The following is a 23,925-nucleotide window of genomic DNA, read 5'->3' on the forward strand; positions in this document are numbered from 1 at the left end:
CTGCAGAATAACCAAATAATCCTGAACAGAAACAAGTACATAGCCAGAAGAAATGCTCAGGGTAGGCGTATACTCAGCCCTGCTACGTTCTAAAACAATTAACCAATTTGATTCTGCACATCCTTGAGCACTTCCTAGATTAGACGTGAGTGGTGCTAAGTAATGAGGGGGTGGAAGTGTACGTGACACAGAGTCAGCAAACTGCACCCCTCAGTAGAAAACACCTCCACTCTGTACAGCACAGATGCTACCTCCATCCTACAGCATGCCTGAAGTCAGCTGTAAAAATGAAAAAACAATCTGTTTGAGCTCTGGTGTGCTACGGGGAGAGAGCAGGAGAGTTTTCCGCATGAGGCGTTAGTGTGGGAATATGTGTGAACCAAGGCAGGCATCCCTGCCCTCTGCAACGCTGGCTCCAGGGGAGGGAGCGGGCAGCGTTTTCTCTTTCGCCAGTGCTCATCTCTCCCTCTCTCGTTCCCTGTTGTGCAGAATACAGGAGTTGGGATGGCTGGAGCAGGGAGCGTCCTCAATGGGTGACACCAGCGCTTCCATGGGCTCCTGTGAACCACAGTTTGGTCCCTGCTGGCCCAGGACTTCACAAGGGATTGGATGGCCTTTGTCACCCGAACAAAAGAATATGGACCCCAAACAGTTTCTGAACTCCTCTCCTCTAGTTTTCTATCCAACTCAAGAAGCTACAGTCATGTTTGGCAGGGGTACACCCAGGAACTGTACTGGTACATGCCAAGCTGAACTCAATCCACTGTGCTCATAGCTTTTTCTGCGTAGGGATGACTTGCGTATATGGTATTTAAATGTTATTGTGCAATATCCAATGCAGGGATGGGGGCGATGTGGGCTTCACGTGTTTTTATCAGTTATGTAAGTGTTTCCAGGGAGAACGAGCTGAGTGTCCAGGTGCTAGCCTTGATGGGCTTTTGTGTAAGAAACAGGCCTGTTTGCTTCCCTCAGCCCATCCAAGCAGCTGCAGAAGCATATGTTGGTGCTATACAGAAACCACTGCCTCTTGGGAGAGCAGAACGCAGCCGTCGATAAACTTCTTCAGTTTATTCTCAGTTTACAGTGGCTGGCAAGCTGGACCACAGGAGAGAGCAAGCAAACCACGGAAATATTCCCGGTTGAAATAACTGGAGAGTCACTACGGATTTGGGTTAGCTGTAATAGAGCGGATTAAGCATTTTCCCCATGTGACCATCTTCAGCAAGACCTTTGCAGCCTTTGTCTCCTCCGGCACTCAGGTGTCTTGCCTTGGTGCCGTGAGACCTAAGAGCGCTCCCAGCGCAGCCTGCGAGCACTCATCGGTGTCGCTTGGACATGGACACGGTACGACAGAGAAACTCTCGAACCAGGATACAGAGCAAATGGCCAGAAGGAGGTTCAGCAAAGCGCTGAAACCTTCTCTCTGCAGTGCGGTACTGCCGATAATCATAGACACTTTGCATGGTGGTTTTTTTTTTTTTTGGCCTTCAGCCTGCGCTGAGCAGTAATTCAGCAGTGGCTGTTGGCTCTGCATATTATGAGAAACCTACCTAAAAGTTGCACAATTGGTAAAACAGCAGAAATACTAATATGACACGTGGTGCTTTTGTGGGACAGCTTATTTCCTCCAGGCTTTTTTTCTCTGATGGAGAGAGCTGTCTGTGTGCACTTTAAGCAGCTGATGGTTCTAACTCTGAGGACCCACTGTTGTGAGTCTGATTTTTTTCTCTTAATAGTTTGGGTTCTTGTACATTTTTTTTCCCTCAGGATTTTAAATGAAGACCTTTTGTTAAGTTGAAATTATTCTGTTTTCCTTGAAATTGTTTCCTAGGAGAACGCAGGGAGTTCTGGAGGAGGGATTACAACAACAATTGTTTTGTGTCTGATTTAGCATGGACAGAAATCTTCAGTGTGATTGCTGCTGCACAAGTGAGAAATCATAATATTGGCTTAAAGAAAAAAAATCTTTTTCTGGTGGTTCTATTTCCCTAAGCTCTACTCATTCAGGAAAAATCAGATAAATCTTGAGCACTCAGATTAAATTTGTAGTTGTATTTAACAGTAATTCTGTAGGATGACTTAAACCAAACCAGTTTTGCAACATTACTACCTCTTTCTCCACAAGGAAACAGTACACAGGGTGTATCTTGAATTTCTGGTTGATTATGAATAATCTTGATCATTTTGGACCTTTTATTACCTTCTATAGGCGTAGGAAACAAATCAGCCTAAATTATTCCTCTCTGAAATAAGGGATGGTAAACAAAAGACATTAATATTTTAAACTTTACATATCTTTTTCTACAGTTGGGGTCACTGTCTTCAAAGACTCCTACTGGTCTTGGTGCTTTGATGCAATGAGAAAACCAAAGGGTTTGTGCAAGCCCTCCTTGGTCAGGCGTTTTCCTGGCAAAAGGCTGTGAAGGGAAGCTGGTGAGAGGGGAATTGTGCCTGCAGCCATGTAAATCTTGAGCATTTTTCCCTCTGGTGCCATAACAGCCCTCATTACCAGCTTCTCAACGTTGAGATTAGTCAACATCTGCCTGAGACACTGAGAACAGATCCACCTCAACCTCAAACCTCCAAATTTGTCATTCCTTGGGAGTCAGCTAAAGCGCCTGCGTAACAGCATGTTTTACCACTCACAGGTGGAGGTCTGGTCTTCATATCTGCCAGAAGCTGGCCTCGTACAGCAGTTACCATAATATAGATTAAACCACAGTAACCTGATCCTGTATCTGAGCCCTCACTGACTCTTGAGGACAGCAGTATATTTCTGCTACAGCCCCTGATTTTTATCGGATGACCACCAAAAAATCACTAAGAGCATTTTCACTGCGCTTTGTGTGAGCATGGGCTCAAGTTTTTCAGAAATGCTTCCAGACGCACAAAGCTCAGAAAACTGGACATGCCCAAACCCTAATGGAAAGCTTTAGAACGGGAATAGTATAAAGCCTCCAAAAGGTAGTTTTTAGTAAATCTTTTAAAATTTTCATATGTGTGCACGTTGAGTGAATGAGAATAAAGGAACTGGGGTAGGAATAAGAGATGAGAGAATGTGATTTTTTTTTTTTGAAGACACTATTACTTGGGAGAATATGTATAAAAATACATTTCACTTTCATTACATCCACATGATTATGGTTTACAATAATGCTCTCTGTGCATCTATGCAAATACTTGAAGAATGCAATTCATTGTGCCTTTTGCCTACTTTTTAATAAATTTATCACTTCTCATTAACAAAGGTGCTGTCACTATGCGATATCATTATATTGGTCTAACCCTTCATTTTAAATGTGGCATGTCCATGCCCGGAGCTGACAGGCTCGTGGAGAAATGGCCTTTCTGCAATGCGGTTCTGGGCAGCAAGAAGGCTGAGTACAGTCTGCACTCTATTTCTAAGATAATGCATAAAGCAAAAAAAACCTATTACGATGCCAAAACCGAAGTTACAGAGAATTACTTGGATTATTTTCTGCTACCAAGGGAGGGCGCTGCTGTTTTACTTTCTGGCCACGATGCTTTCTTCTGCAGCACTCAGGTTTCCTACAGTTTATTTATCCTTTACAGCTGTACCAATAATACCAGAGAAGTCATTAAAAACTTTCAGATCCACCTTGAAAGAGTTTTTAGGGGAAAAAAAAGCTTTTATTTCCCTTTCCAAATTCCCCAAAGTCCTGAAATGGTATTAAAATAAGAGATTGCAGCTTCCTCCCCCCCTCCTTAGCTAGACATGGAAACATTTCCCAAAGTCGCATTTGTTCAGCTCCTTCCAGACCCAGGTAGCGAAGCTGCAGCATTGGCATCTTGGGCCACATGGGTGCACACTGAGAGCCGGAAAGGCACGTTTACACCACGGCACAACACACAGTGCAAACAGACCATGCTGGTGGTGCCTCGAGCCGGGACCTGGACCGCAGGCAGCGGGTTCAGCTCCAAGCAGGCGCTGCACAGCCATTGCCCCGCTGTGGCCTCTCATGGGGTTTACCAGCCCAGCCGGAGCTCGGGTCGTCCCAGCCTGACTGGGGTCCTCCCAGCCGGAGTAGCCCAGTAAAGCCAGCTCAGGCTTTGCTGCTTCCCATTTGGGTCTTACTGTGAGCAAATGGGCTCTGATCTCCCCGCGTCCCATGCTACAAGTCCTAGCAGCACATTGGGATGAACTTTAACTGGGTTGATACCTTTTTTTTTTCCTTCCCTCCCAGCTCAGCATGTTAGTTCTCCCATCCTTTCATCCTCAGCTTTAATACGAATCCAAGGGTGTTTTGAAGGTGAGCCGAGAGCAGTATAGTTAATGCATGTACCAGGTCCAGAGAGATGAAGAGGGGTGAAAAGGACCATTCTGGGATAAACTGCATCTTTACAGCTCTGAAGAACTTCACCTGCTTATGCCCGCTTTTGTCCCTGCTCGGACCTCCCTTTAAAGAAAAAAGCTTTGATGCTTAATAACAACAAAACAGACTGTGGGAAGGCGAATGGCACTTGTAAATGCAACCCATCAGAGCCAGGGATCCTCCAAGGTCAAGGCATTTACTAGTAAAAACAACCTTAGTGCTTACACCCATTTGGTCTTTCAGGCTGAAGAGGCTTTCACAGACCACCAAGAAGTTTGGAGGAAGGTGGTGATCGTCATGGGCAGAGGGCCTGTTTCTTCTGACATTTGGCTGATGCTGTCAGAGCTCCCCTGCTTGAGCAGAGGCTGCCCCTCATTCAGGTGAGGTCTGGATCAGGCCCTGCGGCTTCACCAAAATCATCAGCACAGCCCGAGCACTATAGCTGCTATGGGGAAAAAACAAAAAACCCAAAAATCTCACTTAAAAAACAATTAACACTGCTGCAGGGAAACTCCTGCACATCACAAAAGCTTAAATGGATTTCTCTGCCACAGTCCTGTAAAAGCACTTTATGGCTTGGGTCCTGTTGCTCAGCTGTAGTGGGCTTTTTTTCCAAAATTCACCATATTGCCGAATAGGTAATTAAAAAATGGAAGAGCAGAATTTGAATAGCAGGAGTACACAATTCAGTCCTTGACTTTCATCTCCACTTGTGATACTGCTGTATATTTCAGATTCCATACAAGTGTCTAGAAAGGAATAATAATAAAAAAAGAAATATATATATATATATATATCACTAATCAATGAATTAATCAGGGCCTGAAAATAAACACATCAATGCTATCTGCCCCGGGGGAAGAAGTGCAGAATAAACATTAAACCTGCCAACAAACAGAGATCAGACTGGGCCTCAGAGAGGAGTTTTGTCCCAGGAGTATTGTATTTCAAGAGGATTTTCATTTTCAGCGGCTGGGTGGATTAAGTCCAGTGACGATTAAACATAATCCTTGCTGACACACCATTACAATGATCCAATCCAAAGACCAGTGAAAGACTTCACTTGGCTCTACTAGGCTTTGGATATGATTCCGTTGGTTTTATTTTCTGCATTTCCTTTTTAAATTGCTCAATAGCATTTGGAATACTAACATCAACCCATTCAAAGCAGTTTTCACCCAGCCTCCAGATCCTCACATATAACGCACTAGCTGTAGATCATGAATACTTTGGGTTTATCCTCTGGAACAATGCTGCCGTTGTCCACATCTATCAGGACGTTCTTGTCATCCTGGGTGACTGGTGCCTGCTCTTCACTCTGGAGGACCTGTGGCAGGTTCCCTAAATTGACATCCATGTCTTTGAAGGCATGGAGTAGAAAAACCCCCAAAATGATGGTGAGGAAGCCACAAACTGTCCCAATGATGTCCACTACGGTCATGGTGACCCACTCCTTAAAGAGGATGATAGATGTTGTGATGACAATGGTGGTGAACAGCACATAGTAGATGGGAAACACCAAAGAGGTGTTGAAAATGTCTAGAGACTTATTGAGGTAGTTAATTTGTGTAGTGATGGATGCCACCAGTGTGATGACCAGGATCCAAGTCAATGGGTGCTGCAGCACAGGCTGGCCAGCAAAGAAGCCCTTGATGGCAATACCCAGGCCTTTGACTGATGACACGGAGAAGGCCCCAATAACAGAGCAGATGGTGAGGTAAACGAGGATGTTGCTCTGGCCATAGCGAGGTGCAAGGTAGAAGATCAGGAGGAGGCAAACAGCCAAGAGGATCGCAGCATAAGCGAGGAAACCTTGAAGGAGGAAACAAATAACAACTTGAAACCGAGCTGAGGGCATGGAAGACAGAGCAGAACATACTGCCCAGCCCCCAGAGAGAAAACACCACCTTCACACACCAGCCACCGGTCAGATGCAACTCAGTGCAAAGCAATAACACACCTCAGTTACACAGCAAAGAGTTCTTTTAAAAACTGTAGAGAGCCACCAAAGCGAAGGAAGCTTTGTGGATTTACTCCAGATGGAGATGTGAATCACAGATCTGATAAAACTGATTTTCCCACTATCTGGGCTCCATCTCTGGGGGTACCACTTAGTCCACGGCATACCTGGCTCGCTCAGCTTTGAAGTCATTTCGTCCAGAGTTGTGACTTCCTCGTCCTCTGGGGCATGTATCACCATCACTGTGCTGCCCACAATGCTCAACATGCAGCCTAGTTTTCCCAGCAGGTTTAGCCATTCTCCAAGTAAATAGGAAGACAGGATGGCACTGCACAGGACACAAAAATAATGTCTGCTGGTGCTTTAAAGTCCTTGAAAGAAGGACAGCAGCTAAAATAACAGAAAGAACAACTTTACTTGATACAAGGACACAAATCTGGAGTAAATTGGTTCAATTCCAGTATATTATTACAGATTCACATCACAACTATTGCTAGCTGAGCCTGCAGAGAGGCAGTCTCTATAGCTCCCAGCTCACGTCTGAGTAGGATGAAAAAAAAAAAGCTCAATGCATTAGCACACCTTCAGAAATATTTGCAGTGTTTCCAGAGTCACTCACAAGTTTCTGGGTATTATGAATTCTTTAGTGCTTAAAGAAATGAATTCAAGGATCAGTGTAATAGAGAAGCACAGAAACAACAGAAGAGTTGCATTAATTTTAACTTGATCACCAGAACTATTAAGCCCAGAGAAATTTTGAAGGGAAAGGAACTGTAAATATGTCTGCAAAAATGGCTAGTCATTTTCGATAAAAATAAAATGATGTGAGGTAAGACACCATAGCAATCTTTCTAATTCTCAGTTTGCTTGTGCACCGCACAATAACAATCCTTCTATAAAATCTTAAATATCCAGAATATTTTTTTTATAGGAATCTCCTTTTTCAAAATAAAACAATAATTTAAAAATAGGGTTTCAGCCTTTCTGGCAACAGACAAGTATAAAAATACAACACCAGAACATCCTTAAAGACAAATGTAAAGACACAGATAAAAACAAGTCTGCTGATTTTTTACCTGTTTAGATTTTTAGCACTGTTCGCTAAAAGGAAAAAAAAAAAAAAAAAGGTGTCCCTTTACTGCCTAAAGAGCTGAGCTAAAGGAAGAAAATAACATTGATATTTTTAATAATTTAACCTGAACTGTATGGGCTGCTAATCACATCCACATGCAATACTTCCAGAAGGGCACACTACTTAGTTCAATGGTTCCCAAACCATCCCCAGTGGGGACGGCAACTATTAGTGTATTTTTTAAGGAATACCAAGACATTTTTCCTTCAGGCAGAATAAAGCATAGTAGCAATACCTCAAGTCTTACTATTTCACAAGACAAACAGGCAAACAGAAAAGTCAAACTGCAAACCATAGACACATAAATCACCTTATGAGCACGCTCAGGGCCCCCAGTGGCGTGACAATAGTCGCAGGAGCAAAGGCATAGGCAGCAAAGTTGGCAGCCTCCCCTCCACCCACTAAACAAACACAAACAAATAAACAGCCAGTGAGTTACAACATGCTTTTTGTGTTTTCTCTTGTAGGCTTGCAAAGTAATAAGAGCTTGGTTAGAGAAGGTGTTTTACTAGGGGTTTCTATACTGCTTCAAAACAGGGTGCCAAGGGTTGGGCCACATCACAGCTGACCCACATGAGCTTGTTAAGCCCCTAGAACCCAGGCACATCTGCAGCATGTGCCTGGAGTAATTAATGAGTTAGGGGGTGACAGCTGGGTTGGGGGAGGTTTTGTGGCTTGGTGTGTGTGGGTTGCTCCTGACTTACAAGGTGTCTTCCCTCAGCAGTGTGGTGTCACCCTCAACTGAGTTGTCCCTGTCTCTTGAGCAGTGAGTACCGTGTGCTCAGTTGGGCTGCTCCTGAGTGGTTGTATTATGGTGGCTGTGCAGCAAGAGCAAGGCTCTGCTCCAAGGAGCTGAAGGGTCAGAGCAAGACAAGGACACCTTGAGCTGCTGCTGCTGCTGTGAACAAGACTGCTCTGCAAAACCAGCTTGTGAAATCTGCTCTTCTCTGCATAACTGCAAGTTCAGTTCTGGAAGACTAGTGCTACCGCATGAAAAGGAGGATTTGAGGTTTGTTCAAAGCAAGTTACACTTAAAGAAGCTGCTACCAACAACTCCTTGTTATCTACTTTCTTCTGTAGAAATAACCTTTCCTGAAGCTCTCGGTAGCATGGGAGGCTGTTTGCCCTGTGCCTGGTACACAGCCAGACCAGCTGGCTGCCTTATTGCAGCCCAACTTTCCATGCTTTTGATCAGGTAAAACCAAGCTAACAAGTTCTACCAGCTTTGCAGGAGGGCTGCAACAAGATGGCAAGGGAAATCCCACATGGCTCAGCTTGTTGCCTCTGCTCTCCTTGAGGTACCTCTGTAGAGAACAAGGGACCCTACCAAAAATAACGCTTGAAGCCACTAGATGCTGGGCTTCTTCCACAACTGAGGCACAAGGAGAAACACTGCAAAAGCTGCAAGCCTGGGCAAACCAGTTCCTACTTACTGGTTAGCAGTCCAGCCCACCAGAGCCAGTCCTTCAGGTAGCCATGACCGCCGTCGCCTGGGAAAGCAAAGCACACAGATATTCAGGAGTTAACAAAAATCTTCCTTGGGAAAAGAGATGAAAAATCCCTCTCTGGAGAAGGATAAGTTGTAAGGAGAAGAGAATGGCAAAGAAAACAGCATGGAAGGACAGAAGACAGGACACACGCGTGACATCCTGTATGGGAATTATATTGAATCAAGGGATTAGCAGAAGCTGACATTTAGGACTGGACAAGGTAAAGACAATAGAAAGCAGTTGCTTAATCCTGCTTGGCAATGGGAATGGCACCTACTGCCCCAAGCGGTAAAGACTGTCGGCCTGGGCTCCAGGGTGCAGCCTGCCCTGCTGCAGCATGAAGTTTGGGACTGTGCTTCGGTGCTGGGGGCTGCAGTTGTCCTTGCTAGTGTGGGGTGACTCGGCCCCAAAACTGTCGATAGGAGACCAGTAATAACCCCCCCCACTGAAGCCCTGTTGGGCCTCACGCTGCTGGCCCATTCACTGACGCTCCCCACGGAGGGACCGTGGGGTCCTGGGGAGGAGGGCCGAGGGGCAGTGGGGCTCCTCTGCACCCAGTGCTGCTCCCTGGGCTGCTGCCACCCCATATCCTGGCGTGCAGGATGCCTGCCCTTCATCTCACATCGTGGAGACGTGTGTCGGCGCTAAGGTAAGGCCATGAGCTTTTCCAAGCGTGGGCTGGAAACCTGAAGCAGATTATGGCTTTGCAGGAAGGGGACACAGATCAGCTGCTCTGGTGCAGCCATGGGGTGTCCTGGGCAAGGGAACTGGGGCGCATGGGCTATGTGGGATGCGGTTCTGGATGGAGCTGTGCTGCTGTGTGACCATGGTGAAAGCTACCTGCACCCTGTCCCAAAAGCATACCTTCTTCTGCGTGTTGCTGTGCATCGTAGACTCTCACAGCCTAAACTGCCGGAAATCCTAATGTCGTCTTTATGTGGTTTAGTTATTTTGTGACCCAGCAATTCTGATGGAAAATGATTCCTGGTATTAAAACAACTCAATGAAAGAAAATGTGCATATAAATAAGGGAGTGTGGCCATAAGGTGTCAGGAACTAATCCAGTTCTGGTCTTAGCTTACAAGCTGTTATACGAAAGGGATTTGACTCTTAAAATTGTGAATCCTGATTTTGCTGGGTCGGAGAGCACTTTTCTTATGATTTTTAGTAAGTTCAATCTGACAGGAATGATCATTTAACAGCAGGATTTGACCTGCACTTGAAGAAAAGGGGTGTGCTCAGATACCATCCTAGAAATACTGAGACTGAGAGATTAGATAGAGATTGTGAAAGGGAGCATGAAGGACTTGGATAGGAAGGGTTCAGGACATGTGGAAAAAAAATCTCTTGCCAGGGCTTTGAAGACAGTGTTTGCCTCTTAAAGTTCCTCAACAAGCTCAAAGTGCTGAAGTTCAAACATTATATTCTGGAATTCCTTAGAAATTGCTGTTCTATCTGTCTCTATTCTTTTTTTTTTTTTCTTCTTCTTCTTCTTCTTCTTCCCTCGAGAACTCTTTTGGTTGACTGCAGTTTTGTCATTAATCTTTAATTCTGGGTAAAGCATCCTGAAAAATAGGAGGGGGTCTGCTCTCTCTTTTACTAGCTTGGGTATGTTTTGGGAGGAGCTCATGAAGGAGAGAGAAATCTGAAACAATACTAAGATTTTCTTGTGCAGAGATAGTGCTGAAAAGTAAAATCATGCAAGTTCAGCTGTTGCACACAGCCAGCCTAATGGTATGGAGATGGTGGAGTGAGACTCAAAAGTGGACTGTGGTTCTGGTTCTGTCATCAGCTTTGCTGTTCTGCCTGGAAAAGTTGCTTCATCTTTCCACACCTCTGTGTTTCCATATATAAGATGGGAACAGTGATATTGTTGTCTTTTGACAAATGATTTGAGAATTATTGGAGGAAACTACTAAATCAGAAGGGGGATGCAGCAGTATATTACTATTATTTCGTTTCCTAGTCATGCAACAAGGTCAGCTGCCAGGCAGGACTTAAGCCGCTGCTAGAGCGTATGGTTGCAAAGCTTATGGGACGTGTTGAATTCAGCAGTGCGATTCAGCTGTAGGTGATATTCCTCCACCATTCCCCATCCATATATACATAGATTTAAATACACACCTCACCCAAAGAGCTTGGTGCTAGAGGAAAGCTATCAATGAGCCTGTTGTTGCTGAGCAACATATCTCAGGTGTATCACCTCTACAAACCACGAGCAGAGTTGGGACACACACAAATCTGAGGCATGCAGCACAGATGTCCTGCATTAATAAATGGCTCTTGCTAGTGCAATTAAAGTACATGGGGTCACATTCTGGTCTCGGACTTGGTAGCAAAGCTGCATTACTACAAGCTATAGGGCAGTTGTGGAGTTGTGCTGTTCTGCCTCAGTCTGACAAGGTGATGACTTTCACCTTTGAGCAAAGGCAGCAAGATCTCCCAGCTTTCTTCTGGCCCCACATTATCTCATGCATGCAAGAGCTGTGATGGGCATGTATTGTTAGTATGGCGGTGCATGTCTGGTCATTCAGTGCGTGTGACTCTTACTGCAAGACTAGGGAATGGTACTTTTAGTTGAGCCCTTCCAGTGCAGGACTCTATAAAGTAGCTCCTCAGCTGCAGTTTCTCCACTGCTGTGAGTCCCATACAGAGGAAAAAATGCACGCACAAAAGGTCTTATTTATGTTCCTGATGAAAAGACAAATGTGTACCCAGAGGAATTCCCTTGTCTTGAATGGCAGGGTTTGGATAATGCATTTGGTCCTGGAAACAGATAGACCTTCTCCTTCCTGCCCCTGCAAAGCCTTACCTGCTCTGGTGCCTCCCTTCTCCACCAGCCGTAACAACCCCTTCTTCTTGAGGATGACGCTGCTTCCGATGAGGAAGCTGGAGAAGACAGCCAAGCCCAAGCCAATGTAGAATCCATAATTGCTTTCCAGCTGAGTTACCCAGTAGTCATCTGAAGTCCCATTGTCATGGCTGGAGTCAGCTAGGTCAGCATTGCTGACCACCCGGCATACAACCCGGTGAGAAAGGCAGGAAAGGGTAACCAGAGATCCTGTGAGACCACCAAGGAGAGAAAACAGAATTTCCTGTGTGACTAACAAGTCTGTTCACGTTGACGTACAGACTCCTTCAGCCACCCCCTGAATGACTGCCTGGCTGATGGGATGGTGTCACTATAACAGCTGATACTTAAGTTACTTGCTAAATCCATGTGCAGATCTCAGCTTGTGCACCTAAAATCAGGACACCTCCTTACTATCATATGGAAATGGTAATGCTGTTAATAACATTTATATAGTGAATTCCAGAACAGTAACTATTCAAGCAACTCTTTACAGCACTCTGACACTGAATGTGTCTGCCAGCTTACATGCCATGAACTGGGAGGCCAGAAGGACTACTGTAATAATCTAATTGAATTTCCAAATATCTCTGCCACAGTATCCCCATCAAAATCCAAAATTATGGGCTATTGAATTCTATCTTGCCAATCCCCCATCTTGTTGTTTCAAAGGCTTTGGTGCTTTCCAGTCAACTAATCCCAGCAGCTGCCAGCTAGTCTGCAAACTACCGCTTCTAGTCTAACATGGAGCGACTCCAGTATTTTGCAACTATGAATTTGTCCAGGTCTCTCTACTGAATGCCATCTGATCGTTCATAAAAAAGCAACAGGCTTGCCTCAAGACCAAAGTTTCCTCTCTACCTTGCCTCTACTGTGTAATGTTTGTTCTACCTGTTTGTTGAATACCTGAGAGCTTGTAAAGCATGCCAAATACTGAGAGTGTAGAAGGAGTAAAGGCAGGCAAGGTTCTCCTGTGTTAACATCAAAAGCACTAAAACCCAGAGTCTCTAGCCAAGGTGCATCGCTGCACGTGGGTGGGAAAATTGCTGAGTTTCTTCTTACCCTCACACTCCTACCACACCCAGCACATCCTTGTACTGCAGCCTTACCTCTGAGTGTAGGAAGAACAGTGTTACTGCAATGTCAGGGAACAAAACAGCCAGGTGGAGTGTCACAAGAATCTTTTTAGTAAGAATTTAATTTTCTGCCTTAATTCATGTCAGAATTATGCAGCAATTATTTGCCTTACTGCAAACAGAGGTATGCTATGGCTAACTTGTCACAGTACCACTGGCAGGCTGGGCAGGGGAGCTGGTCAGAGACATCCCACCTTTTTCCTAAACCAGGAGCCCACCTTGGTTCTTCTGCAGCCTCACTCACTGTTGTCTGTGTGTAGCTAGGATTTGGATACAGATTTTTCCTAAGGGGAAAAAATTCTAACAACCTTCTAGATGAGTTTCTTGAGATTCTTCCAAGGATTTTTTTTTTTCTGATTGGAAAAAATTCCTTGACTGGGGAGACTTTCCCAGAGGAGCAGGAGGAATTCTTGCCACCTCAGCTGGCTAAAAGGCTCTGTAGTGTGTTATAGGGGATGAGCGTAAGGCAGGGAGATAGAGCGAGCGATCAGTCTCTTGTATGCTGGATTTAGTCTCTAAAGGAAAATCCCCCCTCTTCCCTGCCGCTTTTGGGTGGCAGGGGCAGCGCTTGTCACTCGCAGACCCGACTTTGCGAGGCCTGCCCAAAGCAACCTTCCCCGCTCCCGCGGTGCGCGGCGGGGCTCAGCCCGCTCCCCGCGGAGCCCGGCCCGGGGGGCGCGCAGGGCCCCGGCTCGCCCCCCCTCCCCGCCCCGGGCTCGGCACCCACCGTTGCTGCAGCTGCCGTTGGCCTCCAGCGGCTCCATGTCCTGCTCGTGCCGGGGCGGGCGGGCTCAGAGCATCCCGCTGCCGACGGGAAGAGCCGCTGCCGACGGCGCGGCGCTGCGCCGGGCTGCGAGCGCACCTGCCCCGCCGGCTCCTCCTGCTCCTGCTCCTCCTCCGGGCCGGGGCTGCCCCGCCGCTGGGGTCGGTGCACCGGGAGTGGATGCACGTGTCAGCCGTGAACACGCCCGTGCCAGCCTTGCCCACCTCCGGGCAAGCCAACCCCTGTTCAAGCCTTGCGCACCTCCGGGCAAGCCATCCCGGGGGCAATCCTCGCACCCCCCCGTGCAAGTCCTCCTCCCTCCCTCCCCCCCATGAAAGCCATCCCCCGTGCAAGCCTTGCACACCCTCCGGGCAAGCCCCCCTGCTGTGAAAGCGTCCCCCCCCCCCCCGCACTGTGCAAGCCTTTCACCCCCAGCCCTGCCGCCTGGCCCAACGTCCCCTGCCTGCTCAGGGTCTGAGGAGGGGAGGAAGAGGGCAGGGTGGCAGCTGCAGGCAGGCTGAACAGCCTTTGCACAGATTTGGGACTAGGCTCTTCTGGCTCTGCCTGGGCTAAGCTCAGTGGGTGGACATGGATTTCTCCTCTGGAGTGTTTTTTTCCTATTGCAGTGGTTGGGAGCAGCAGGAGGGAGGGGAAGAAGTTGCCACGAAGGCTAGAGGCTGCATTTCTGGGTAGCTGGTGTGTGACTGCAGTTCTGGGCTAGTGTCTGAGACCGTGGGACGCCTGGGCATATGCTGAGCGGGTTGTGTACGCTGCAAAGTTGCTGACTTTATACTCTTGCAGAGAGCAGTGTACAGAAATTAAAAGTAAACAAGAGAAATTAAACCCTGAGTCATGTTTGTACTTCAGAAAATTTCACTTTTTACTAAAAGAGGTTGTAACTGCAGGTATTAATATAGCTAGGAAACATTTCAGAAAGTATTCTGTTGATTCAGTCAGTGGTATTTATCATTCTCTACTTAGTACTAGCGATGTGCAGTATTTTAAAGAGGTGAAGGGCAAAGTTGGGGGGAAGAGAAACATGTGGAGGAGTAGGGCGTATGGATATGTCCTAATGAAAGTTTTGTGGCAGATGCATCATATAATCACTGTGGAAAGGCACGTTCCCTGCAGAAGGTTAGGCTAAATTTCTGTAATGGCCAGTCCTGGCCTTTGAGTCGGAGAGGGAAAGGCTCCCAGCAAAGGCCTGAAAGACAAATATCAACAAAACACGAGTGCGTATTTGCAAGGGCACTTTGCTGTGAAGTGTTATGCAGCATAAAATCATAGGTCCGGGACACAATTTCACCAGCAGCGGCTGTGGTTTAAGACACTGCTACCTCTATGCTGAATCCCAACCCTGAGAAGGTCGGCTCCAGTCCAGAATCAGGAGATAGTCGCTCTTCCCCTGGCACAACTGTCTTTACGGGGGTTGTCTATTTGCAGGGACGTATGGGCTCCTCCATTGGTTAGACTCATTTTGCATTACTTCATTTTGTGACTGTTTAATTGGTAGATCTCATCCTAGCCATGTGGTTCAGTCCCTACCATACGTAAAATCTGCGGTATAGATTTACCTGGGGGCAAGGGCCATAGCTACGCCACCAACTCCCTGTCCCCATTTCCATTGCGGCTGAATCCTCTCTTGCTAATCATTAGAGTGAGCGTAAATGTTTCCGAGCCTGTTGCACAGGAATGCGCTCTGCCTTCACCCCCACTCCTCTCTGCCGACTTCCTCCCTCCCCGTGTTTGTGCACCATGTCCACGTGTACACAGAAAACTACTGCAGATATGAGAGCTCTTTCATTAAAGCAAGATCCATTAGCCTGATCTCACTGGAGGTCTATAGAGATAAGTAAAACCAACAGAAACTGCTTGGTTTTTCTTCAGCCAGACCAGATTTGTAGGTAGAAATGATATCTTTCATAAGGCAATCTAAAGATGTAAGATCTGCAGGTCTTCTGGACCTGCAAATTTGAGGGGTTTTTTTTTCTGTAAAATACACTACCTCTTACTACAGAAATTGCCCTTAGACCATCAAGCTACAGCAGTGCAAGCACCACGTGTTTTTCGCTCAGCCTGCTCATCTTACCTCTGTACAACTGTTTCACCATTTTCCCCAGCAAATGTAATGTTTTGTGAGTCTTTTGATTTTAATCAGGTCTGCTCGTCATAGTCACAGACCTGCAGGTCACTGACTGGGAAAGACTGTACTAGCCAAATCAAACGTCCTTTCCTTTCTTGCCGGAGCCAGCTGATAATCAGTCCAAATCTCGTAGCAGTGGTTTCTGATGTAGGGAAAGAAATGTGTGCTGATTCTTCAGTGGTCTGGGAGCAACTCCTGCTGCTGTTATGCATCACACAGGCAAACTGCACCCTGGGCTAGACAGTGAGAGCTGGATTTGGCCTTTAGTAAATTTACTCAGTGATGCTGGTTAAGAGCTATTCATGCAATCTGTGAATATTCATGCAGAGTGCAAATATGAGGCTGATTGCAGAAACTGGGGTGATGGCTGCATGGGACAAGTGTTGTGCTCACAGCGCTTGATTGCCTGCACTTCTGTATACGGGAATATTTGTCCTTCGTTCTCCCATAGGCTGCTCTGTCTTCTTGAGTTGCCCGTGCTCAGCAGTAGTGTTTGTCTCTCCCCTTGTGCTGGATGTTGTCCACCACCCCGAGGCCCTGCTCTTAGCTGGGGAGTCCTACCAGTGCTATAGTTACATCAGTTAAACTGTGTCCAAAATTATTTTCAAGCCTTTCTGGGTAAGCGTTGTTGATACCTATACAGAGCACAGCTGCCCACTGTATTCAGAAAACAAGCTTTAGAGAGGAGTTAGGAAGGAAGCAAATTTGTAGATCTCTTTGTGGCAGGGATCTGGGGTTAAAATAACCTCTTTTTTTTTTTTTTTTTTTTGCCAAGAGCTGGATCAATTCTTTACCTGGTTCACTATACAACCTCATAAATGACTGTACTGCTACAATGGAGGGAGCAGCATGGTTGAAAGCGAAGGGCACTTTGGGCTACAGCTTTAGCTTCACCTCTTAGCCTGATTTCCTAAAGGAAAAAGGCTAACATGACCATATACATGTGTGCCTATATATCTGCCCCTGCCTTCCTCTTCATCCCCAGAGACATTTCCCCCCCATGGGCTAGTTTCTCTGGATTTGACAAGGGGTGAGATCTCAAAGAGAAGCACTTCCGAGTCCTCTGAAAAGAGGAGACATGAGAGGGAGGAGACCCTACCAGTGCCCCGAAAGGAGGAGAGGCTGCAGAGCTCACTCGCCCTATTAGACATCAGGAAATCCACAGAGAACCAGCATGTCGAATCGTCACTGCTGTGGGAAAAGCTTTAGTCAGATCTTGCAATCAACCACGGGACACAAATGTGTCGTGTCAGTACAGAGGCTGTGGGGGTATGATGTATAAAATCACTAAGTCATGGGAGTTGCATTAAATGGGTTTAGCAAGGCTGTGTATGGCAATACAGGGATTGCCGTGGAATTGCCTCCTTCACTTAGTCAAAGGCAAGCTCAGACTGATAACATAAAGTAGTGATGCAACCACTGCCTCTGTTGTTGGTTTTTATCCTCATTTTAATGGGAAGGTTGTAATTAAGGGGATTCAGCTCCAAGCTATGACCTCACTGGTTGATACTCACATCAGATGTTTCCTTAAAAATAATGTCCAACTCATCAGAAAGCAGGGAGTCTTCCTCGTGGCTCATCTTTTCACAATGCAGTTCCTCCTGAAATACTGGTTTACAGGCCAAAAAGCTTGACTGGAATCCAGGGAATAGGGCAAGACAGCTTTGCGTGTAAATAACACCTTCAGCAACATCAAAAGGCTTTTCTTTTCCTGCCCTTCCTTCTCTTTTCTTCTCTTTCAGTCCAGAAATGGGATGGAAAAATACTGGGTATCAGTTGTCCTAGGTTATAAAACTGGTGGAAGCATCCCATTAAGAGATGATGGAAGCTTTTGCCCTGGATGTTTGCTAGGTGCAGCTCCTGTGGAAACTTTCAGAACAGGGTTGTAATATTACTGTAACTTTGTATATTTTGAGGGCCTCAAGGAACAGTTTACTGCTTCAAAGAGAGGATAAATCCTTTTATTTCTGGCAATGAAAGGGGTTAAAGGAATTGCCTGGTGTTCAGATGATTGCAGCTCAGCAACATGAAAAGATGCTCAAAGCTTGAAAAACTGGACTTCACTGAGCAGACAGATTTTAATTCAGGCTATCTCAAGGTAAGCATGTCTGCAGTGGCTGAGGCTGTCATTTCACACTACCCGAGTTTTGATGACGATGACAACCCCAGGAGTTCCCAAGCCCGTCACACCCACTGTGTGTTCCCACCCTTGTATCGCTGTGGTTGTGCCACTGCAAGTATCTGCGGGTCTGTGTTGCACAGCAGATGAGTGATCCAGGTTTGTCAGGCTGTAAAACACACCCTTTTATCTTTACACACTCTTTTATCTAGATCAGTTCAGTGACCCAGGTCACTGTGGCCCCATAAACCACATCTGTGGGCAGACAAGGAATGGTGGGCTGGTTAGGGATGTCAGGCGGATGTTCAGTGGGCAACAGAGGCCTTGAGGCCACCACATCAGGAGTGGGTGCTGCAAGGCCAGGTGACGTGTAATCAACAGATCATTTGTTTGCAGACCTCTTATCTGCCAGATGTTTGCATCAGAACTTTAAATCAAGCAAAACTAGATGTGAAAGTCACTCTGGGCTTGCAGAAGGGAGTCACAGAAAGTCATTTTGTTACACTTTCGAAATAATAAAACAATCATTAATGAACTACTCTTTGCATTGGCAGAGTGCCTTTAATCTGAGAACACAAATATGTTTAGAAACATGAGGAAGAAGAAAACGGTGGGCCTGTATTTTCAATTACTGGTCCCTTAAGGCTGGTTGTCAGAAAGTCAGACTCTTGGACCCTGGTACGCAAAGCAAGTATTGCCTCTGGCTCCAGGTGAGGCCAGTGCAGCCTGCGAGCTCCCAGCCCTTCTGCAGGCTGGCTGTCTATACTGGGGAGCCCCCGAGACAGCTACTAAAATTAATTTACAAAAGGCAGGGGGACACTGATGGGGGAAAGGGTTAAAACCAGTGACTTGCCTCGTATCAGTGTCTGAGTCAGGAAGAGAGTCCCGCTCTTGCCTCTGCCGTTCCCTGCTGCAGAACCATGTTGAAATCAGTAAACAGTTGGGCAACCTTCACCCAGCAGGCAAATCATCCTCCGGGGTGGCATGTTACACACGAAGCCTCAGAGGCACATCATGTGTCCAGGGGCTTAAAACAAACCAGAAAGACCGACAGAGCTGCCTGCCCACAGTGTAAAGTTCACTTCTAATTTTACATGGAAAACCAGTGCATTTTTATTTCTCTTGAGCTAGGAAGCCAATCCCATGAAGAAACCTTGGGAAGAAGCTACGAAAGGGAATATTGGTTACAGCATTTTATCAAGAGCTGATGAAGCAGATGCTTCTAATCCCATAGATCATCAGTTGTTTCCCCCTAATTCCTTCTCTACAAAGCCATTTTCCCTTCATTTCTTCTTATTGCTCGAGCTCCCCATAGGAAAGCCCAGCTCCCAGGAGGCCTTTTTGCCTCTGTCCCCACCGCTCCTTCTGCGGTCAACAACCACCATCACTCCTGGGATGCTTCTAACAGGAACCGAAGAGTGCTTTCAAATGGAAATTTTGGGAAAAAAATAGCAAGGAGAGGCCCCTGGAATACAAAGGCCCCTGTTGGACTGACAAGGCTGTGGTAATAGAGGAAATAAGAGCCTCAGTTTAACTTTGAGTAGGGCTAGTCAATAAATTCCATAAAAAACAAACTCACTCCCCTCCCCCTGCCCTCTTACACTGAAATAAGTTTTCAAAATTTGTGGCAGGAGTATGTCTTTCTCAAAAAATCATCAAGTTTCTGAAAGGAAAATTTGTTCACTTGTTTTGTTGTAGGCCACAAACCTTCACTTTTCTTAGTTTCTGACAAAGGCTTGACATTTTTAGCAACAAAATACTGCCATTATTCCTCTTACCTTTTTCCTTTGTGCCAGGTGCAGTCAGAGGCTCTCCCCAAATAATAGGTATCACAGCAATGATGACACCACAACGTAAAGTTTGCCCATTTCATGAATGGGCCCCAGTTTTATTTCGCTTCATCACAAAATTCATCCCACGTTTGTTGCACACACTGTTGGTTGCTGTGTTACGGGACATATCACCATGTACCAGATGCTTTACTTTTACAGAAGCATTTTTTAATGGAGATGGAAACTTCTGTTGGCTGAATTTTAGAACAACAGCAAAAAATAATAATACAAAACCAAAATATCATCTTCAGCTGCATAGCAAATATGGATCAAAAATTTAACACCATATCAGATCACGAGCGTAAATATACCCCACCATAAATAAAATTCATTGTACAAAATAACTCAAGCAGCTCTTCATACAAATATGGTACATTTGACAAGAGTTTCTGAGAATATTTTCTTTTTTACACCTTCAATTCTTTTCTCTTTTGTTCTCAAACACACATGAACCTACTGGACTGGAGTAAAGCAGGAGAAAAAGGACTAACATGTTGTTCAATGCTAATAACAAGTGCTGCCAGGGCTAAAAAGGAAAACCACTGAAGTGCAGAATTTGAACTAGTTTGCTTCCCCTTTCTATTGTATCATTGAAAGTCCAGTGTAGCATCACCCTTGACTGGCATGTGCACTGCAAATAGTCACATTTTATAATGTTAGGGCCAGAGGGGCCATTACAATAATCTAGTCTGACTTCATTCGTTTTACAGACCATATTTTTTTCCCCCCGTAATTCCTGTATTGAGCCAACATCTTGTCTTTGAAGTAAGCGTTCCAAGTGGTGGTTGGTAAATCCCAGGGAGTTTGCAGACTGCTTCAGAGCAATCAGGAAAATGTAGGTAAAAAAGCAAGCACAGGGTCAGTTGACTTAAATTATCTGTACAGGGGTCCACGATTCCTTGGAAAAAATCAGGGGTCTGCAGATTGTAAAAGGCTGAAAACCATGGCATTAGAGCATAACTGCATGGAAGACATCCAAACTTGGTGGAAAGTCTGCAAAGGTGGAGAATTTACCGCACCCCTTGACAAGCCATGACCATTGAGCCCTACTGTTACAAGTTTGCTCCCTATTTCCATTAACAATTATTACATTAAAAAAGGATATGAAGGAAAAATTCCATTTCACTGAGTTCTTTACAGACCTAAACTTGAACCTCTTTCTCATATACAATCAAGGAGGATTAGAGAATTGAAGCTAAAGACTGTTTGAATCCTTTAGATAATAAAAGGACAATAACATCAAATCTCAGAAATAAAGGCCATAAGATTATTCTTAGCTGATACCTCATACTACTTGAGCAACAAGGCAAAACACCTGCATACACTCTAGAGTCAAAAACAATTTACAACTTGTTCATGCACTTTGGACATTTTGCTCAAAACATTTCATCCCTTGGAATCTGAAGGGGTGCATTTTGGCAGCAAACTGAGGGCAACAGATTTCATCTACATGTTCTGTATGCCCAACTGTGTTTTTCAGGTTTGTTTCAGAGAATTATTATGCCAAAACTACAGAAGAATACAAAGTGATATTGATGCCTAGGTAAAATATCTCATGACTCACTCCAAACCTAAACACATGAAAGCAGGCATTTAAATTCACCTTGCTATATCCTATTTTGTCTAGGTAGCTGAGACTGGGCTGCGTGGTACAGTTCATCCTTCAGTATTAACTTCTTGCTCATGCTGGTTTCTGACAAGGCTCCAACACCCCATAACATGTCAGACAGAGTGGGACATTTAATTTGTGCTGTGCCCAGAGGTGGCTCTGTGAGCCAGACAGGGACTTGTGCCACCTTTTCTACAACACTTGCATACCAAAATAACAAGCACTTACTATTTAGGTCAGGAAAAATAGGATCTTGGTAGGATTTTCCTCATATCTTGTTTTCCACAAAAAATAAAAAGTGCTTGATTCTCCTCTTCCTTTTAAAAATATATATCTGTAGATCCCCTGACTCCAGTAGTTTCAGCAGTGTAGAAGTGTTGGAAAACCAGAACTGACATCCTTAGTGGAAGAGTAAACGTAGAGCAGAGCCTCTCAGCGTGACTGGGTCCCAACGCTCTTCTGCTGCTCATCCTCATGACAAGAAGGAAATGATCTCACCTTCCCAGGCTGGGCTCTTCTGCTGCCACTCAAAGATTTCAGCCAGACTTCCTGAGATTTCATTTTACTTTCAGATAACTGTGCTGCAGAATTTTCTCACCGCAGTTTAAATGCCTTTCTCAGCAATTAAAAGAAACTCAAGGTGTAAAATGTCCAGCTCTTTTCATGTGTGGGATATATTGATTATCAAGGAAATAGGTTCAAGTTTCTAGGAGAACAAAGTCATCTCACACAGCATGATCTCCTCTTGCTAATAATACTGTGCTGGCTGCTGTTTCCTAAGACCAAATATTCCAGCTGGGACATTTCCATTAATTAATTATATGTTCCCTCCGAGAGAATAAATGCTCAGGCTCTGCCTTTTTTACACCTGTAATAGCATGCAGTTTACAAGGCATGATGAAATGCATGAAAGGTGTATATATATTAATGTACCTGTAAACCAAAACAGCAATTATCTGCTGTGACCTGACTAAAGCTGAGAAGTTAAAACTTCTTGCAGTAGTGAGGCTAGCATCGTTTTCTTCTGCTGTATACGGTTTGGTCTCCTTTAACTTCAGGTACAGACTTTTGTATCACTTCAATGATATTACTGTGGGGAAGCAGGAAAGACAGTGAATTGTAAAATCCTTCTTGAAGTTCCTAAGGAATTTGCTTTCAATATCCAAGGTATTAGACCAGCTGAGCTGGAGACGAAAACAGACTCCAGTGTTCCCTCAGAATGCCTTCGAGCCTGGAAAATGCTGTGTTTTTTAATGCTTTCTCCCATATTTTACCTCTTCTAAAGAATCACATCATTTCTGAATGAGCTGGAGCTTACTACGTCCTGCTGAAATTCACCATTTTCTGAAGAAAGACAGATGGAGGCTGTGCTGCTAGGAATTCATATAGAACAAGGGAAAAGGACATCCCAGCTCTCATCCTTGCCTGGAGATCAAAGAACACGTATGTTCCAGCTGCCTCCTGTCAGGATCAATGATTCTTCTCCCCCTGCCAAATTAATATGCTCAAGAGCATATTCAGGTGAATGTAAACTTTTCTGCACTCATTAAGAAATCTTGTTTACTCAATGGAAGATATAACTTCAGGGGAAAACTCTTTGAATTAAAATAGGTGGATGTCCCATAGCAAGGAAAAAGCCATGACATTTTTGCTTCCCCCAGCTCTCTGAAATGCCAAGGAGTTATTTGGCAACTAGGTCATTGCTGTTCTGAAACCCACGTGTCAAAACTCCCTTTAAGAGATGCTGGAAAGGCAGGTGACGTCTCAGGCAGAACAAAGCTGGCCTCAACCTGGGTCATGCGGGAATTCAAGACCAGACCAGCACGGCTTTCCTTCTCTGCTCAGATCGCTTGGTCCTCAGGGTGCTGCCACAGGTGAAATTGTGCCTTCATGCCCCTTTTCCCCCAAAGAGCAAGTCAGGGTTTGTCTTCAAACCCTGCTGCTCTGTGGCCGGTGGCACGTGTCACAGGGGGATCCATTTGCCCTGTTGCTTCTGCGGTGGGAGAGGGCTTCCAGCGCTCTGGAAACAAGCAACTCTGACTGGAACCCCACACTTAGGACTGTAATATGGCTTCAGAGTCATGTGTCCAACTGGATGAATCGCAGGGAAAAAACAGATCACTTCATGGAAGAAAAGCACATTTTGCCAACCCACCCCCAAGTTTTAAAGCTACAGGTAAAACCAATCACAGGGATGTTACAGAAGAACATGCACTCAAACAGGGCCAGATAGGAAGATGTGTCCTTGTGTGTATTAGGTATACCTAGTCTTATTTTGTTGCCAGATCCCACACCGTCAAGTTGACCCCTCCCAGTCGTTCTGGGTTCAGTCTCTTCTTGCTTCCCAACCCAAAAGGGGTAGTGTCCACACTAGCAGGTGGTGGCCAGGGACTGGTGGATTGGGGGCTGGAAGCAGCGCACATGCTCCACCGTGGAACTGTCTGTTTCCACTGACTTCATGTACTTGTTCAGGATGGCAAAAATCTCGTTGTTCAGGATCTGATACTTCCTGATCCTGTCAGCCATCTTCTTCAAGGGCTGGAGGGATGGTGAGGG

The 23,925-nt window shown here is 45.5% G+C and overlaps 3 protein-coding genes across 3 annotated transcripts in view; 1 reads left to right on the forward strand and 2 right to left on the reverse strand.

The window, feature by feature from the left end:
• The window catches only part of ADAM19 (ADAM metallopeptidase domain 19), a 38,894-nt gene extending 35,292 nt beyond the window's left edge, over positions 1–3,602 (forward strand). The window contains exon 23 of the mRNA XM_067305079.1: positions 490–3,602. Coding sequence (XP_067161180.1) covers positions 490–537 — 48 coding nt within the window. The 3' untranslated portion in view covers positions 538–3,602. The remainder of the gene's footprint in view (positions 1–489) is intronic.
• An 869-nt stretch (positions 3,603–4,471) lies between these two features.
• NIPAL4 (NIPA like domain containing 4) lies at positions 4,472–13,706 on the reverse strand. The gene is made up of 6 exons (XM_067304676.1): positions 13,631–13,706; positions 11,729–11,977; positions 8,860–8,916; positions 7,737–7,827; positions 6,462–6,622; positions 4,472–6,146 (listed from the first exon to the last, which is right to left on the reverse strand). Exons 1-6 carry the CDS (start codon positions 13,665–13,667, stop codon positions 5,542–5,544), a joined length of 1,200 nt encoding a protein of 399 aa, XP_067160777.1. The 5' UTR covers positions 13,668–13,706; the 3' UTR covers positions 4,472–5,541.
• A 6,076-nt stretch (positions 13,707–19,782) lies between these two features.
• Positions 19,783–23,925, reverse strand: part of CYFIP2 (cytoplasmic FMR1 interacting protein 2) — a 56,014-nt gene continuing 51,871 nt past the window's right edge. Inside the window, exon 31 of the mRNA XM_067304588.1 lies at positions 19,783–23,907. Coding sequence (XP_067160689.1) covers positions 23,740–23,907 — 168 coding nt within the window. The 3' untranslated portion in view covers positions 19,783–23,739. The remainder of the gene's footprint in view (positions 23,908–23,925) is intronic.

This window comes from Apteryx mantelli, chromosome 14 (genome assembly GCF_036417845.1).
Source record: "Apteryx mantelli isolate bAptMan1 chromosome 14, bAptMan1.hap1, whole genome shotgun sequence".
Lineage (NCBI taxonomy): Eukaryota > Metazoa > Chordata > Aves > Apterygiformes > Apterygidae > Apteryx > Apteryx mantelli.